This window comes from Eubalaena glacialis, chromosome 12 (genome assembly GCF_028564815.1).
Source record: "Eubalaena glacialis isolate mEubGla1 chromosome 12, mEubGla1.1.hap2.+ XY, whole genome shotgun sequence".
Lineage (NCBI taxonomy): Eukaryota > Metazoa > Chordata > Mammalia > Artiodactyla > Balaenidae > Eubalaena > Eubalaena glacialis.
In genome coordinates, this window is record NC_083727.1 from 101,687,843 (window position 1) to 101,705,977 (window position 18,135).

Sequence of the window (18,135 nt, forward strand, 5' to 3'; positions counted from 1 at the left end):
CTCATTTGTTGAGTTTAACCATATCCTCAAAGCTGAATAATTCCAAACCGAAGAAATTGAGACTTTTATAAAGTTGCATTTATACAGGAAATACGGTATCTACCTTTAAGAAAATTATTGTAAAAGTAATAAACATTCATTTCCGCGTTTACGGTGGCCAAATTAAAGTAAATCTGCAGAGAGAGATTATCTACAGCCTGCAAAATTTATAGTTAAAACTGTTGAATAGTAAGAAGAAATAAAGTCCCATTAGCATTGTATCTTCTGTCACTGTACTAAATAAAAAATGGAATACTACAGACATGACTTCTGATAAATAGGGACGGTTATACACTTGAAATATTCAAAATCGCTCTAAAAAACAAATGCTCCAAAACGATTAGTGTTTGTGCAAGAATTTTACCAAAGAGCCGGAGACCTCATCATCTAATTTCTGTTTCTAAAACTATTAATTAACATTGTTCCCAGAACTCTGCCAGAACTCCCCTGCTGAAAGAAAGAAAGTAAATACAGTACTGCAGGGAAAACGGGTTCATTTTCAGGGAGCTGCGAGAGGCTTGCGCTTTCGTGAAACAGAAAACACTTGCTGAAGAACTATTCCTAAACTCTTAGCAACTAAATAAAAGCTTTTTATTTTAACAGCATCCTCCTGGGAGACTGCGCTGGAATGTGCAGCAGGTCTGAAAAAGGCACCGATTTGGCTCAACTGTAAATATTAGGTGCACAGAGGCGAAGCCATTGTGTAGGGGAGGGGGTGGGGCGGGCGGGGTCCTGATTCCCGATGCTGATAGTAGGATTCTAATTTCGCTTGGTATTTATTTTTTCTGATACAATTACAGTTTTGCTAGAAAAATAAAATACCGGCTGTGCTCTCACCGGGGTTTCTAATTTTCAGCGTCTACCGAAAAAGAAAACCTCTTATTTACCCCGCAAAGAATCACCTTTCCGCACCTCCAGAGCCGCTGGGAAAAGAGAGGAGCGCGCGTCCCCACCGCCCTTACCGTCCCCACCTCCCCGAGCGCCCGGCGCGCCCCACCCCGCCGGCCGCGGGTCGCTGGGGCTTGCTGGGCGGGCAGGAGACCCGGAGACGATGGGTCTCCGCGGCACCACTGCGTCTGTGGACGTTTCTGGGAGGGGATGTTCCACACCAGTAAACCACAACACTGAAACCCCAGCTCGGACTTTGAACCAAGCTCTTCTTGCCTAGTTTTCTTTTTCCCCCCCTCGTCTCGCCAGGATCCTCGCCACCCCCGTCATAGCTTCTTCCCGGCCTCGGGTGGCCTTCCAGCCACCTGCGCGCGTCCGGCATCGACGCGCAGCAAGGAGGCGGTTAGTAGGAGCTCAGTCCACCGCCATCCCGGGGAGCTGCGGAGACTACAACTCCCATCACGCCCCGCAGCCGGCTCCCTCCCCTCCCCTCTGCCCCTCCTCTCTACCTTGACCGGCGGTCGGGAAGCTCTCAGCTTTTATCTGCAGACCGGGCGGGAAGGATCCGGATCCCTGTGGTCTTCCCAGACCGAAGCGCTGTGCCCGGCGGTGGCAGTGGCGGCGGCTCTCAGCCGAGTTCTGCCTCCGCGTCCGCGCCAGCGCGGAGCCTCCGGGGGCCGACGGTCAGTCCCGGCGCGGCGAGAGGATGGTCATCCGCGTGTTCATCGCCTCCTCCTCGGGCTTCGTGGCGGTGAGCACGTAGGGGACCGGCCGCGGGCCGGGTCTGCGTGGTAGGGGCAGCGGGGCGCCGGTCCTGCGGGAGGCGCGCGGCGCTCGCCCCTATGCGTCTCGGCGCGCTGCGCGTCCGGCGGCGGGAGCCGGCGCCCGGCAGGTAATCCATCACCTTCGGACAATGAAATAGGGCGGGGAGCCAAGGTTGGTGGGGGACCCCGGACTCACCCACGTGCCCACCCTGCACGGCCTGAGAGGGAGACAGGAAAATAGAGTCGGTGGGAAGCCCCCAGCTCCAGTTGAGTGGCTCGGGGATTTGGGGATGGGTGGTCCGAGAGCTTCGGGGGTCCCGCTTCCCTTGGTGTCAGTTCTTGCCGATTTGGGACACTCAGCCCGGTTCTGTGTTGTACGGGAGCTTGTCAGGCTGTTTGGTTTGCTAACCTAGCTCCTGAATGGAACAAGTTTAAGTGGAACTTGCTCTCCACTCTCTGTGCCCCGCCACCAAGCACGTTTCTTCAGTTTTATACCTGCGCAGACAGAACAGTAAACCAGGTTTGTCCTGTCGTGCCAGGGGTTTTTGTTTTGTCTTTTTTTTTTTGGCCTCGGGTACTATAAATATTTTTACATCTATATGTAAAATGTGGTGCGTTTGGTTTCTTTCCCCCAGTAATGCTGTGCCCAGTTTCATCTTGGGGATATATAAACTTGGTCTCTTTAATTATTTTAAACTGTTTTGTTTGGTCGATATTCTTGAATTTTTTTTTAGAAATAAGTTACATAGCTAGATGTCAGACTTTAGGGAAAAATTCAGTAATATACTTGATAGCCCACTGAATAAGACAGGTAGCAGTATGTTCTACACGATTATTAAGATTTGGTTACCTTAGCTAAGAGTTAAAGTCTAGATTTAAGAGGCTCTTTGGTGAGATACAGAATCAAATACATCAAAAACTGCAATGCTGATAGCTTAAAATTTGGTCTGGCCAGTTGGTTGCCTGCCCAGCAACTCAACCAGATTTTCCCCAAATTTGTTTCTGAAGCAGGTGAGATGGAGGATGGAAGACAATGTTGTTTGCAACACAATACTGAGGTTTTTCACTTAAAAAGGAATTAACTTACAGTAGAAAAATGGCCCCCTTTTGCATTAGTTACAATAGATGGGAAATTCCAGCTTATCTTTGTATGCAGGCATGCCCTGGTCCCCCAGATTCCGATAGTTTTGGTGTTTCTTGTTATTTGGGGCTGCTTAGTCATATCTGCCTTTTATAGATGTCTGCACTGAAGCTGCACTTCATGTGTTTGGAAACCCACACTGTTTCACGGATAGATTTTTTTCCAATTCACTTCTTCATAAGAGTGCTACAAAGCTTTTGGTTTCACCATCAACTTGCGTGCTCCGATAATTGTTGCAATAGCATTTTACTGATTGAAAAAGGGATGCTTTATGTATTAAGAAGCCTACGCTACCTCTGTTGGACAAGTCAAACTTACGGTAATGACTTGGCTTATCCTGTAAGAAGGTCGTATATCAAGAGAGTTCTGGAACCCCACATCTCTGTTTCCTCAATTCCATTAACAAATATTTATTGCCTGCCTGCTATGTGCCTTTTTAACTTTTAAATTTAATGTTGGGTGTTTTGCACATGAAGCTAGACCTAAGAGACCCCAGTTTTGAGGCAGGCTCTGATGAGTGGTGTGAGTTTGGTTAAGTACCTCATCTCTGCTGGAGTTGCTTGTCCATAGAATGAAGGGTTGTGATGAATAACTCAGCATTGCACTCTGGCTTTAAAGTGCTTTGAATTAATTAGTTGGGTAAATGTGGATACATCCTCATAATGACTTCTTTCACATTGACAATATACATGTTAGTAGCAAAGTGAATTTATTCTTTTCCTCTGGTGTTTTACTGGGATGGCTCAGGTCCCCTCACTAACACACCCGGTAGTATGTGTTCCAACAAGATACAGTTTCAGCTGGAAGACATACTCTGTTATCACATACCATATGTACAGCCCATAAATGCTAATTATGTATTTTAAAGTACCTGATGTTTTCGGGTCTCAGACAGTCCTCAGTCACTGAGTCTCTCCAATTGTAAATTTATCTTCTATATCAGTGCAGAGTTTTTCTGTAATTATGTAACATCAATACTTTGGGTGAGGATAAGTTTATGCTTCTATGCAAGAATGGTGATTTCTAAGAGATAGTGAAGTTGTTTAGGTCAGCTCTTGAGCAGAAGAGGCTCACTAGGGCTTATGGCATTATGCTGTATTGAGCTGTGAGGCCACAGCTGTGTTTTCCCTCCAGCGGTGTTGCATTGACCATTGGCTCTGTTTCATTCGGTGACCAACCATGACCAGCAAGTGCACGGGAGAACGAATAATGTGATTCCCAAGTCAGTTTGGTTTTCGCTGGAGTGGATTAAACCACAAGGAAGGAATGTGGTTAGAAGTAGACGTGGCCAAGTAAGTCCCAGGAATTTCCAAAAAAGATGCTCTGCCCCAGTCAACAATAGATTTAAACAATCTATCTGGGGAAAACTCTCATATCTTGTTCTAATTTGCCTGAACTCTCCAGCTTCAACACCTAACAGTGGTAGTTAGAATAATTAACACAAGGGGTGATTGCCCTTTTCTCTTCCCCAGCTCCAAGTAAAATCTGCTTTTTTAGGAAATAAAAGCAATGCCACATTATCATGCTATGGCTACTTGAAAATCAGATTTCTTATGCAGGTGATCATGCTGCTGTCATTCATATCATAGAGAAGGGCACTTTATTTCAGTCCTAAGAAAATAGTGTAGTCGTAAAAGTGCCGTTTTAAAATCTAATTTATTCTGGTTGTATACCCAGAAGGGGAGGTCTTGGTAACTTTATCCAGGAAATATATTAATATGACTTTTTAATGTAAAAACATTGAAATCAGTCGATTATTTCATTCGTTCATTGTTTTATTCACTCAACAAGCATTTGCTAAGGGTCTGCTGCTTGCCTAGCTCTGTCCTTGGTCTTGTGGGAATTGGAGGAGAGCAGAGGGTGTGGTTTCTGCCCTCAAGGAATTCAGGTGGGGATCAGGTGGGGAGATAAGATAGGAAAGGTGAAACCACCAGTAATAAAGTACAACCCAAGGACACATGCCTCTTTCAGGAACATTCTTTACCAGAGATAGAAATAATATAGGCGGTGGAGGGATGCATTGCAGGATGTCAGATAAGGAGGAAATGTGCCAGAAATCATAAAATATGCATGTGGGAGCCTCAGGCAGATGGCAGAGAGAGGGATTGAGTTGGATGTGGAGCCCGGGAGAGAGTGCCTGAGCCCATCTTGTTCAGGCTGGAAAGGGAGGAACCTTAGGTGGGAGCGGGGCAGGCAGCAGGGGTCCCTGTGGACCTCTTTTGAGTACGGAGTAGACTCTGAGTCCTTGAAAGCAGCCCGTGATAACAAACTCCAGAGTACTCAACATCTCAGAGATGTCTTCAGGATCTGCAGGATCTGGCGTGCTGTCTGGAGCCTTTTGTCCCCAGGGAACAAGGTGCTGTCTGACAGGGAGAGACCCCTGGTATGCGATTTCAGAAGAATCTTTACCCTCCTGCTTGCCTTGACTAAAATTTCTCAAAAAGGAAGGAAAGTTTCTCACTCTTTGTGAAAAGTTCTTGGGCTCAGTTGTGAGACCTGGAAGAATTCTCTAGTGAAGTCCAACCACCTCGTTTCACAGAGAAGGAAATTTGGGCCTAGAGATTAAATGACTTGCCCTGAGGTCATTAATGGCAGTCAGTGCCGAGCTGAGGGTTAAATGGAGGCCAGGTCTCCTGACTCCTGAATGTATTCCTTTGTGCATTCATTCAGCCCTACATTCATTCATGCCTTGATTGACTCTTGCTCTTATCAATCATTGAAAACCTATTAAGTACCAGACTCTCTGGTAGGTGCTGTTAGGTGTATGATGGTCAGCAGAAGAGGCACACACTCTGCCTTCATGGCATAAATCAGTGCGGACGCTCCACAGCCCAAAGACTTGGGGTGCAAACCATTTCATCAAGGAGAATGAAGGGCTGATGCTGGCTTGGGGGATGTTTCCATGGGACAAGGGGAAATGAGTTAGACAGAAGTAGTATATCCCTGGATGTTGGAGGGGACCGTCAACTGGGAGGGAAAGGTACAAAGAAAGCAGAATTGGAAGCAGAGTTGGAAGACATGGACCTCTCTGTCCGCGGCTGCAGCTGTGTTTTCAGGTGGGTGTGGGAGTGGGGGGGAAACACGTAGAAACTATGCTCAGAGTTGTCACACTCTTTTTTTAGCTGTAGAAAGGCGTGCCCGTGCTTTGCTTTGTGTGACTTAGGACTGTTTTAAACGTGCAATGATCAGATCCATGATAATGATCAAAATGCATTGTGAAGCTTCGTTTGTATAAGGGAGCTTCTGAAAGGAGCTCCAAGGTGGTTAAAGTCAGGATGTGACCATATAAAACAGACAGAGCATTAATTCCTAAGTGATTCTAATGCCAAAAAAAGCTAGTGAGGGTAAGCCTGGGCTTGCTAGGATCTTCAACTCAATCCTGAGTCACATGGCAAGGTTTATTCCCATTTTACAGACGGAGAGACTGAAGTTAACTGACCTGATTGAGATCATACACAGTAGATGGTGGGACCCTGAGTCAAAGTCTGGCAGGCAGGTGGCTCCAAAGCTTCTTGAGCAAAATTTCTCCACTATGGGCCCTTGGCGGAATGAAAGTACCAGGGATGCTCCACATCCTGCAGTGTATTGGACGGTCCCCTGTAAGACCTGCCCGATGCAGAATGCCAGTGGTACACCTGACAAGAAACAGTGCCGAAGGGCATTTGCAGGGGAGGGGAGGGAGTGAGTTTAGGGAAGTGGCAGGAGCATTATAAGAAATAATTAGGAGAAAAAGGAATAAGTTGGGAGTGCAAGGACAAAGTTGTAAGGGAATGTCAGGCTGGGAAGGCTTGTGTATTGGTTTTCTAGGGCTGCCATTAACACAGTACCGAGAACTGTGGGACTTAAACAACAGAAATCTGTCTCACAGTTCTGGAAGCTAGAAGGCGAGATCAGGGTGTTGGCAGGCTTGCTTTCTTCTGAGGGCTGTGAGGGAGACTCTGTTCTGTGCCTCTCTCCTAATTTCTGACGGTTTGCTGGTAATCTTTGGCACTCCCCCTTGGCGTGTAGATTATGACCCTGATATCTGTCTTCATTTCCACATGGCATTCCCCTTGTGTGTGTGTGTGTCCTCTGCGTCTACATTTCCCCTTTTTATATTGAACTTCAGCCTACCCTATTGGCCTAATCTTAACTTGATCATTTGCAAAGGTCCTATTTCCAAATAAGGTCACATTCACAGGTACCAGGGGTTAGGACATCAGCATCTTTTAGGGGGACACAGTTCAGTTCCCATGACAGCATGCAAGTTGACAGTTGAAACAGAAGGACTAATTGATGGCATTTCCCCCCTTTAGTTGGAAAGACTATGGGCGAATTTCCTGAATCTTAAAGTCAGCAGCTGGATATGGAATTATAGTCAATGTATACTAAGGTCCATTGCTAGAAAGGGAGATGTATCGATATCCCAAGTGAAGACCTGACCTCAGTTTTTCTAGTTCATCTTAATATTTCCCAAATTTGATATTTTTTCCATTCTGTGATACTTTAAACTTGTAAATATAATCAAGGGCATGGACTCCTTTACGAAATTAGGGACTTTTTAAAATCCATGTGCATTAGGACATTTTAAATAAATATTTTATTCGATTTGAGGAAACTAAATTTTGACATCTGTTTATAAAAGTATGAGGTGGTTTCCACATTGCAGGAACGTAAGCCTAATTGAGTCTTGTTTATTTCTGTATTTTTCAAATTTTTGATCAAAAGCAGAAAACAGCTATTGTGAAAAAAAACCCCAACAATTCTACAGGAAGCAGTGTGAGATACTAACTCTAAAGAATATTTCTTCTTCAGATTTTTCATGTTTAATTTATAAAAAGTTCTGAAATGAATTTTTTTTTCAGTAAAGTTAGAAATGGGTGACAGAATAGAAAAATTCTAGATTCTTAGTGAATGTTTCACTTTTAACATAAAAGTTAGTATGACTTAACGATCATTATATATGAAAGTTTGAAACACTGCATTTTGAAATGCAGATTTGAAAAAAACTGGATCAAGAAATTATTAGTTTAGCTGCCAAGGGTTAATCTTTTTAAAATTTGCCCTCCAAACTCTAAACTCAGAAGGAGACCCTTTTAGGTTTCATCAATTTTTCAGTAGGGACTGCTTTAAGGGGTGTTAGTTTAGCTGCAGAGTTCGTTAGAAACTTAAGTTCTCATTTTTTTTTTTTTAAATAAATTTATTTATTTTTGGCTGTTTTGGGTCTTCGTTTCTGTGCGAGGGCTTTCTCTAGTTGCGGCAAGCGGGGGCCACTCTTCATCGCGTTGCGCGGGCCTCTCACTGTCGCGGCCTCTCTTGTTGCGGAGCACAGGCTCCAGACGCGCAGGCTCAGTAGTTGTGGCTCACGGGCCTAGTCGCTCCGCGGCATGTGGGATCTTCCCAGACCAGGGCTCGAACCCGTGTCCCCTGCATTGGCAGGCAGATTCGCAACCACTGCGCCACCAGGGAAGCCCTTAAGTTCTCATTTAAATCACATTCCTGTATTCGTTATTTTTCTGTGATCAATTTTATATTACTCTGTTTATCCATTTTGCAGAACAGGAGCTTAGCTTTCCAGATGAGAAATGTAGTGAAAAGTTATTTTTTCTCGGAAATGGCCAATGCTTTTTAACATGTGAGGGAAATCCTCTACTCCTGATCATGTACGATTCTCTTTTTGGGCCCTCTTTCTCGTTGTAGCTTAACAACAAGTCGCTGAAACCTTCTGTTTGGTGTTTTTTAGACCAATAGGGATCAGTACTTACCGTTGCCGGAGTTTTGATTGGCAGTTGGTGTGGCTGGGAGAGTGGGACGGGGGAGTCAGAGGTTGGAAATGGACACCAGCTGCAACTGAGCATCTAGTTTAAAGCAGTGGTTTCCCTCTGTCCTCTGAAAAGGCTTATCTGAGTTTATCTGCCAGCACAGGCTAGTCCCCCAGGAACTGGGCTGTGGTAATTTAAGGTTAGAGTTGTTATTTCTTTTATGTTTGATTGTTTTGTTCCCAAACGCTAAAAAAGAAATCGACTGAGGAAAAGTACTTAATGGAATGTTTCCCTTCTGGACTCATGACAACTCTGCTGTAGGACTGAAAGCTGAGCTAGATGCTGGCAGAGGGGCCCCCGACCTATAATCCCAGGGACTTTTAGGCTGGTATGGCCCCTGGGAGACTCTGGAACGGTTTGATTGGTCTCCTAGATCTGATACCTTGGTTTACTATTGACAGCTTATGTATTCCTGAGGGGACCTGACTCTTTTGGGCTGGCTTCGTAACTGGCAAAACCCCAAAGGGGGTTTCCTGGAACTGACCCCTGAGAGTGGAGTGGTGTGCATCAGGGTGTGTCTGCCTTGTTGTGGCACCTTTGTGTGCTCCCTGCCAATATTAGCTCAGAGCTCCCAAAGCCAGAAAGGGAACACTGGCTGTGACTGCGGGCAGAGAGTTCTACTACTTCAGGATGCATTCTCCATTTCCTACTGGTGATGGATAGCCCAGATCTGGAAATGGCTTTTTGTCACCTTGGCTCTAGTGGCTTGGGAGTGGAGGGCTAAGAGTAAGAGGTGACTTGCTTGACAGGTCAGTTCAGTGGTATTTGGTAAATGCAAATATATGTAGTTAAAGTCAGCAGCTATTGCTACACACCAATCCAATATTAAAAACAAAACAACCAACAATGATCTATACTGTACAGTACAGGGAACTATACTCAATATCTTGTAATAACCTATAAGGGAAAAGAATCTGAAAAAGAATGGATATAGATATATGTATATCTGAATCACTTTGCTGTATACCTGAAACTAACACAACATTGTAAATCAATTTTACGTCAATATAGAAAAAGGTAAATAAAAAATTACACCACCTGTATGCAACTTAAGTTGGGAAAAGAGTTTGTGACTATAATATCTGACTTAAATCAGTTTATGAACACCATCCGATTTCAAATAAGTTCAAGTGAAAACAAAACAAAATAAAACAAAGCAAAACAAAAAAACCCAAAGCAGCACAGCCAACATAGCTTTTGAGTTAGTTTGTTTTCCTTCTGTGGGTTGTACAAGGAGTGGGAGTATGGTCTCCATTCATGACGTTCCCATGTGGATTGAAGCTTCCAGGTTCTCTGCTTTAGTAATCATGTTCATCAGGATAGTTCCTTTGACTGGAAATTTGTCATTTCCATAAGCCTGGATCCCCAGTTGACAGGAGGTTTGGGTTACACTGTCATTTTATGATAAACTACATACTAGCCAAAGTAGGTCTTTGGATTGAATACCTACTGATTTATTTAATTCTGGAGTCAGTTTACATTCAACCCATGCACCTACTTCTGCCTCATCTTTGGATTATCTACCGTTGGAGAGATGTCACCCAGTGCAGCACATAGGCTACATTGGTGTAGCCTCATGGTTAAGGCGGGGCTTGGTCCAAATCCTAGACTGCCATTGGTGAGCGACATGACCTTAGGCAAGGAGCCTCAGCCCCTTCATTTGTAAAAGTGGGACAGCAGTGGTACCTTCTGTGTAGGATTGCTGTGAGCACTGAAGGCCTGAAGTATTCCACATACAGTGCCAGGTACATAGAAAGTACTCGGTGCATTATATCTATTATTTCTATTATATGATTATTAACAGCAGCATCAGTAGTAATAGCAGTAATAAAACATGAAAAAAATTATAACCCTGAATTGTGCAAGATCTTTAATCATCAAAATATTACATACAGTACATAATGCTTACTAAGCCAAGGATGCATGCTGATATAATTTTTGGAGAATTTTTAGTAAATTTAAGTGTAAAGAGTTTTCAACTGAAATTTGAATAAGAACATTACAATTTGAGGTCGTTCCCCAACAAACCACTTAATTAGAGTTCTCCTGTAATTTTTGAACACTTTATAGGGACACAGCGTGCTGTGCACGTCACTAAACCATATTTATTCACAGCCTACAAAGTGCTTACTATGATGCAAATGGGCACTATTCCTTTGCTTTTAGAGTCCTCATCTGATTTAAGGCTTCCTAAACCTGGCAAGTAGATTCCATCCCAAATGGCAGCTCTGTCTGATGAATGGTGGCTGCCTGCAGAGCTGGGAGAGGGGTTTTGGAGCCTTGTCTGGGATCAGCTGGAAAACACCCAGTGTGATTTTTTTGTTTGTTTGTTTGTTGTTGTTTTTGACTGCATTGGGTCTTCATCGCTGCGTGTGGGCTATCTCTAGCTGCTGTGAGCGGGGGCTACTCTTTGTTGCGGTGCGCGGGCTTCTCATTGCAGTGGCTTCTCTTGTTGCAGAGCACGGGCTCTAGGCGCGCAGGCTTCAGTAGTTGTGGCTCACAGGCTCTAGAGCACAGGCTCAGTAGTTGTGGCGCACGGGCTTAGCTGCTCCGTGGCATGTGGGATCTTCCCGGACCAGGGCTTGAACCCATGTCCCCTGCACTGGCAGGTGGATTCTTAACCACTGTGCCACCAGGGAAGCCCCCCACACAGTGTGATTGATTGTTGATGTCTGCTCTGGCCCCGGAGGAGGGAAGACCAGGGCTTATCCACATACTTGCCAGCCCTGTCTTAGACTCTGTGTAGTTGGACTCTGTCTTTCCAATTCGTGTAACTGAATGTAGAATATTTTCAGTCTGTAAGAGGGAAGAGAAATATGAGACAGTGGGTTGAATTGATGGATTATATCCTCTGCAAACATCTCACCGCGAATATGGGGTGAGGAGGTGGCCGCAGAGAAAGGGCAGGATTTCTGTGGTTAATGAAAATGAGTGATACTTCCCGGAAGAGATATTGATTATCCTGACTGTGAAACTGAACATCGAACCTTGTTTGTTGTTGTGAAACATAGGCAGGGTTCTTTCAAATCTGGCAGATGGGCAGGGGTGGTGGTAAAAGAGATAAGGGGCTTTGTGGAAAAAGGTGGTGGAGACAGGAGAGGGAGAAAAGCACTGGAATAGGTAGATTCGAGGATAAGCCTGCCCACTGTGCTGAGCCTTGGACATTGAAAAGTCAGGTGAACAATGAGTGTTTACCTGTGCCCAGCAATGTGGGAGGATTTTTTCTGCAGGTAATTTAATCCTTACAATCACCCTACAGACTGCAGTCTATTATACCCATTTTACAGATGAGAACATTGAGGCACAGAGTTGTTAAGTAACATGGCCAGGATCATTCAGCTCAATGAAACCAGATTCGAACCCCTGTCTTCTGATTTTGTGTGTGGTACTTGTTTCGTGACCCCACATTGCCCACCAGAAGGGCCCCTGATCGGAGATCAGTGAGAACCTGCTCATGCCGACCCAGAAAGCTGGCTGGGATAACAGTGTGTGAACTCATGCTAATGAAGGGGGAAGGGGCAGGACTCCACTCAGCTGTCCAGCAGGTAATTTTTAGGCACAGTGTCCTCAGGGCTTGTGAAAACAATAGCTTTGCTTCTTCAGAGACTCTGATAAAAGCTATAAGGAGTATGGGTTGAGATGGAAAGCTAATATTTCATAATAATAATAACTGCTGTTCACAGCATGTGCAGGAAGTACTCAGGGCTTTGCGTTTGTTGTTTGTATTCCTTACAGTAACTTGGCGTGGTAGCCATTGGAAGTGGAGACAATAGGTTTTTCTGAGCAGAGAGACCTGGGTTCAAATTATGCCTCTGTTCCCTAACTGGCAGGGTAGCTTAGCAAGCCTTTTTATTCCTCTGGATCTCAGTGTCCCCATTTGTAAAGTTGTTGGAGCTTCAAGAAATGGCAGCCATCAATAATATTATGAGTTTAAGTCAGCAATAATTCTCTGGTCTTTGGTAAATTTTCAGCTTTAAATGAACTATTAAGATGTAATTAAGGAAAAAGAATTGTTCTTATAATCAGACAATAGGTCCTGCATTCGATGGAACACATCCCTAGGAAGACCTGAGACTGTGAAACTGACATTGTTTATTGGGATTAGTGTGAGCTAAGAGGTCAGGGTCCGGTTACAGAGGCTGGAACCCCATTGTTTTTGATTTAACAGTGTTTAAAATTTTTTTGAGCCAAGATTTTAAATCCTGGGAGATGTCTTTCTCACCCCTACACATCATCTGGATTTCCCATTCTTCTTGAGACATCTGGAGATCTTTTGATCTCCATCCTGGCATGGATCCGCTGAAGCTGACTAGTGGTGGCCCCTTCATGGGGGCATATACCCCGGGGGTCTCCACAGCCCCCCACCATTCCCACCATCTTGCCCACTCTGAGCCATTTGTTCTTGAGCTCGTGCTATTCTTTTTCTTATGTTAGAAAGTGTTTCTTGGCATCTGTGTCTATCCAAAGTGGGTTGGATTGAGAGTATATTGAGAGGGTTATATATGTTTCATGAAAAATGGGAGCCAGTGAGAGTTTTTTTGTGGAAGAAAAGACATAACAGTCCCAAATGGTTATTAAGTGTTTGTTGGCTGCATTCCTTTATGTTAACTGCTGGACTCCCGTGGGCATTCGAATAGTCGACTCTTTGTGGAAGCTAATTATTATGGGAGGTAAAAAGTGTCTACTTCCTGTCTCTGCTGTGCCAGCCTCCCATCAGTCTGTAATCTCAGAAGTGCAGCTTGAGGTCATCATGCTCTAGAGCTTCTTTGGAAAGGTTGGAAATGACGTTGATCGTACCCTAAGCCCGGGCTGATCAGCGGCACCGCTGTCAGCATCTTGGGCTGCATAGTTCTTTGTCGTGGGAGGTTGTCCTGTGCGTTGCAGACAGAGAGCGGCGTGCCTAGTCTCTACCCACGGGGTGCTAGTAATACCACCGTCCCACCCCGTCCCCCAGTTGCGACAACCAAAAATGTCTCTAGACATTCTCCCACGTCCCCTGAGGGGTAAACTCCCTGATGGAGAACCCCTGCTCTTGTCACCAGTAGCGGAGAGGAAATGCTCACGATGTGATATAAGACTTAGATCGCTAAAACTGGAAGGAACAGAAGAGATCATTTAGTTCATCTTTCACTTCTGCTGAGGTGTGAGCTAGTAAATGACTAGCTGGCTCACGTCTACACTACGTGTCCTGATCCTCCTGGAACAGTGTGCTGGGGGGGTCGGGAGACTTGAAATCTGGTTCTGGTGGTGCCATTTAATCAGCTTTGTGTCTTTGGACAAGAAACTTTGCATTTCTGGGCCTTAGGCTTCTCATCCTGTGATTGTTGTTTTCTAGTTGAGATAATTCACATACCATAACCCTTTAAATTGTTGTTTTAGTGGTTTTTCATGTATTCACTGTGTGGTGCAACCATCACCGCTAGTTCCTTTCATCAACCCCGAAAAGAAACCCGTGTCCTTTAGCGGTCACACTCCCCAGTCCCTCCTCCCCGGGTCCCTGGCAACCACTGATCTACTTTCTATCTCTGGATTTGCCTATTCTGGGCATTTCGTATAAATGGAATCATACAATACGTGACCTTTTGTGTCTGGCTTCTTTCGCTTAGCACGTGTTCTCAAAGTCCAGGCCTGCTGTAGAATGTATCAGCACTTTGTTTCTTTGTATGGCTGAATAATATTCTATGTATGAACATACCACATTTTGTTTATTCATTCATCGGTCGAGGGATATTTGGGTTGTTTCCATTTTTTGGCTACTAGGAACAATGCTGCTGTGAACATCTGTGCTGGAGTTTTTGTGTAAATGTGTTTTTAGTTCTCTTGGGTATATTCCTAGGCGAGGAATTGGTGGTTCATATGGTAATAACTGTGTTAGCTTTGTGAGAACTGCCAGACTGTTTTCCAAAGCGGCTATTCTGTTTTACATTTCCACTAGTAATGTAGGTGGGTTCCAGTTTCCTCACATCCTCACCAGCACTTGTTATTGTCTGTCTTTTTGATTATGGCCATTTTAGTGGGTATGTTGTAGAATCTCGCTATGGTTTTGATTTGCATTTCCCTAGTGCCTAGTACTGTTGCTGTTGTTTCTTAAGAACTGGTTTAGATCTTTTTTATTTTTAAGAGCTAGCTTTAACTTTTTAATTTTTTTCTTTTATTCCACACTTAGACCAGTATGACAGAATTGAGTCTTTAGGGGACGTGTGTGTGTGTGTGTGTGTGTGTGTGTGTGTGTGTATAATTAATTGAGTTCATCAATTCCCATATGTTCATAAGTACCTTCTATTGCCCAGTGTTCAGCCATGTTTAGGACAGAATATATGGCATGATCCTTTCCCCCCAAGTAGCTAATCATCTGATTGAGGAGAAGAGCACAGAAAACAGAGCCATAGGGAATATAGTGCTAGAATGAATGATCTATCCTGTAGGTAAGTCCCCAGGGCAGATATATTTATCTGGGTAAGGGCAAAGGAAGTCATATTCTGAGCGAGACAGAAAGATAGCATCTCTTAAATGGGGAAGGTGGCTGTTTTTAAGATTCTAGAAAGTGTCACTTAAATAAAAGGCTCCAGTGGAAAATTGAGACTTTTTTTTCCAAAATATTTTGTTTGAGCTTGGCTTGTGAGCTAGAACAGATATCATCTTTCCTGTTCTCTCTTTTATTTTTTAAATAAATTTATTTATTTATTTATTTTTGGCTGTGTTGGGTCTTTGTTGCTGCGCGCGGGCTTTCTCTAGTTGCAGTGAGCAGGGGCTACTCGTCATTGCAGTGCGCGGGCTTCTCACTGCGGTGGCTTCTCATTGCGGAGCATGGGCTCTAGGCACGCAGGCTTCAGTATTTGTGGCACATGGGCTCAGTAGTTGCGGCTCGTGGGCTCTAGAGCGCAGGCTCAGTAGTTGTGGCGCATGGGCTTAGTTGCTCTGTGGCATGTGGGATCTTCCCGGACCAGGGCTCAAACCCGTGTCCCCTGCATTGGCAGGAGGATTCTTAACCACTGTGCCACCAGGGAAGCTCCCCTGTTCTCTTTTTGTCAAAGAAATGAATTTGATTTGTGTACCCATGCTGCCTTTTGTTGTAGACTGGATGATTCCTTTTCCACTGGCGTGCATTTCTTGTCATGCATGCTCTATAGTGAGTTCCATAGTGATATTTTAATAGTGAGCTTGGTTCTAAGAATTAACCGAGATGAGATGATTAATAATTCACCTTTTTACATTCCTTTTCCATTAAAGGAGGGAAAACAGCGTCATCCTTCTAACAAGATTAAGTCTGCATGTTAGGTTCAGAGAGCGTAGGAAAACCTCACTGGCTGCTGAGAGCTTCTACCTTCAGGGCCTCACCTTTTGGCCTTGCATCTTGGGCCGTCTGATCTGAATCTGACCTACCTTCGCAGCATTTTCTTTCACTATTCTTCAGACCACTGTATACACACACCAGGCTTTTTTTTAAACCCCTGCCTTCTGTGCGTTTTCTCATGCTGCTTTCCTTGCCTTGATTGTGCCAACCTTGCATTGAAACTGGTCAGAATCCCCTCCTTTCTTTGAAGCCCATGCCAATAACATTTCCCAATGAAGGCATCCCTCCTTCGCCCTCCAAACTGGGAGGATGCTGTTTCCACAGCCCTCCAGGGTGTGGAACTGCTCTCCTGGCACCCAACGCATTTCACCCTTGGTTACAATTATTTTGTACCCAGGTGGTTTGCATGCCAAGTTCTAAGCTCATTGCGGTCAGGTCCTATTCATCTTCTTATCACCCACTGCACCACGTTTCCTGTTAGAGAGCTTGGCATGTTGTATTTATTGAACACGTGGAAAAGAAATATTATTTCTGTAGCTTCCACATCAAAAACAAAAGCTAATAACAGTTGGTGACCACGCCAGGGCGGGACTGGAGTGGAGTATGTGGTAGACGAAAGTCTGATTGGAAAACAGAAAGGCTGCGAGGGCCATGATTTATTTCGCTGCTTTGTAAATAAGTGGCATGAAGAATCTACGTTATTAGGGATAATTTTATTACAGTATTACGTCTCTTATCCAGATATCATAATTCTAGAACCTTCGTTTGGGAGGAAGCAGGGAGACCTCTGAGAGGCCGTCAGCTGTTCTACATTCAGCAGAGCAGGGGTCAGGGAGCTGCCCTCAGGGCCTCACCCTGAAGACTGGGAATGCAGTAGGACCCTGCAGCCTTGGGCCCCGCTGAGGGAGCACCAGGGGAAGCTCTTGAGAAGGGACAGCCACCTTCTGAAAGCAGAAACAGAGAATTCCAGAAACACAGCTTTGGGCTCTGTTTGGCATAAAATAAAACAGCGGGCTCTTGTAAGTGGGCTCTGAGAATGTCAGTGCACCACATCAAAGGACAAAAATGGGCCAGAAGGATGATGCCTTGTCCAGAACAGATCAGATCAGGTTTGGCACATTTTGGTTTGATGTACCCTGCTGAACAATGCAGGAACACATGTGGTGCATTTCAGAAAGATTTCTAAAATAAAAGTAGCTTAAAACAAGATAATAATAAATCTGTGCTTAAAGGGCCAAGTTTCAATTATACGGAAAACCCCACTCTCCAATCCCAGGAGAAAGTAACTTACTTGCTCTTAACTCTGTGCCCGTGTGGCCTACCACTTTTCTTTCTCTCTGCCTTTCGATATCACAGCTGTAGACTCTTTTTCCTCATCATCTTAGGAGCCGTTTATTTTATATTCTTTCTGTATTTCTCATGCTGTGCTTCTCTTCCTTGCTTCCACATGAGCTGCAGCGTTTATAGCCCATCCCGGGCACCTTCCCCACGGAGCACCTGCCTTTGGGCTGCCCTGTCCCTGTGGGCACTCCTGTGTTAGTGCCAGTTTTATATGGAAGTTACTTGTTGACAAGCCCTGTCTCCACCCCCTTCCCCAACGACTATGCACTGCATCACATTGGAGGCCTTGGTTTGTCACTTATGTTCCCCTAGTTACTAGGGCAGCGTTTACAGCCTCGCAAGGTCTCCACAAGGTCTTGTAAAACCTGTTGAGTGAACCATGCCTCCTTGACCTTTTAGAGACTTCGGTTTTTCTTTGTGCTGCATCTCTCTGCTCTCTCTCTAATTCCTTTTCTCTTTTTTTTTTCAGTTTTAATATTTTTTTTCATTGAAGTAGAGTTGCTTTACAATGTTGTGTTAATTTCTCATTCTTTGTTAACTTCTCCACTGATTCTTTGGAGTCAAGACGGAATGCAGAAATGACATGGCTGAAGATAATGAGGACTCTGAGGTGGAGACACCAGAATTTGGAGGCACTCTTCAAGACAGACTGTCTTATCTGGGCTGCAGGAATCAGGGTCGTCTGTGGGAAGGGTGAGAGCTTGCAGAGGTTCGAGCTAGCTTTGAAAGCTCCTGGTGGCGGTTGTGTGGCATCTAAACAGAATGGAGTGTCCAGCTGAATGGGAATTTTCAGCACACAAGGCGCACTAACCAGCCTGGCTCAGTAGCCCGAGGAGGGAAGAGAAAGCTGATGGGACCAGTCCATGG

The 18,135-nt window shown here is 44.7% G+C and overlaps 1 protein-coding gene across 1 annotated transcript in view; it reads left to right on the plus strand.

Moving 5' to 3' along the window:
- The first annotated feature begins 1,310 nt into the window (after nt 1-1,310).
- The window catches only part of SH3BGRL2 (SH3 domain binding glutamate rich protein like 2), a 59,923-nt gene continuing 43,098 nt past the window's right edge, over nt 1,311-18,135 (plus strand). The window contains exon 1 of the mRNA XM_061207376.1: nt 1,311-1,678. Within this exon, the coding sequence (XP_061063359.1) occupies nt 1,634-1,678 (45 nt within the window). The 5' untranslated portion in view covers nt 1,311-1,633. The remainder of the gene's footprint in view (nt 1,679-18,135) is intronic.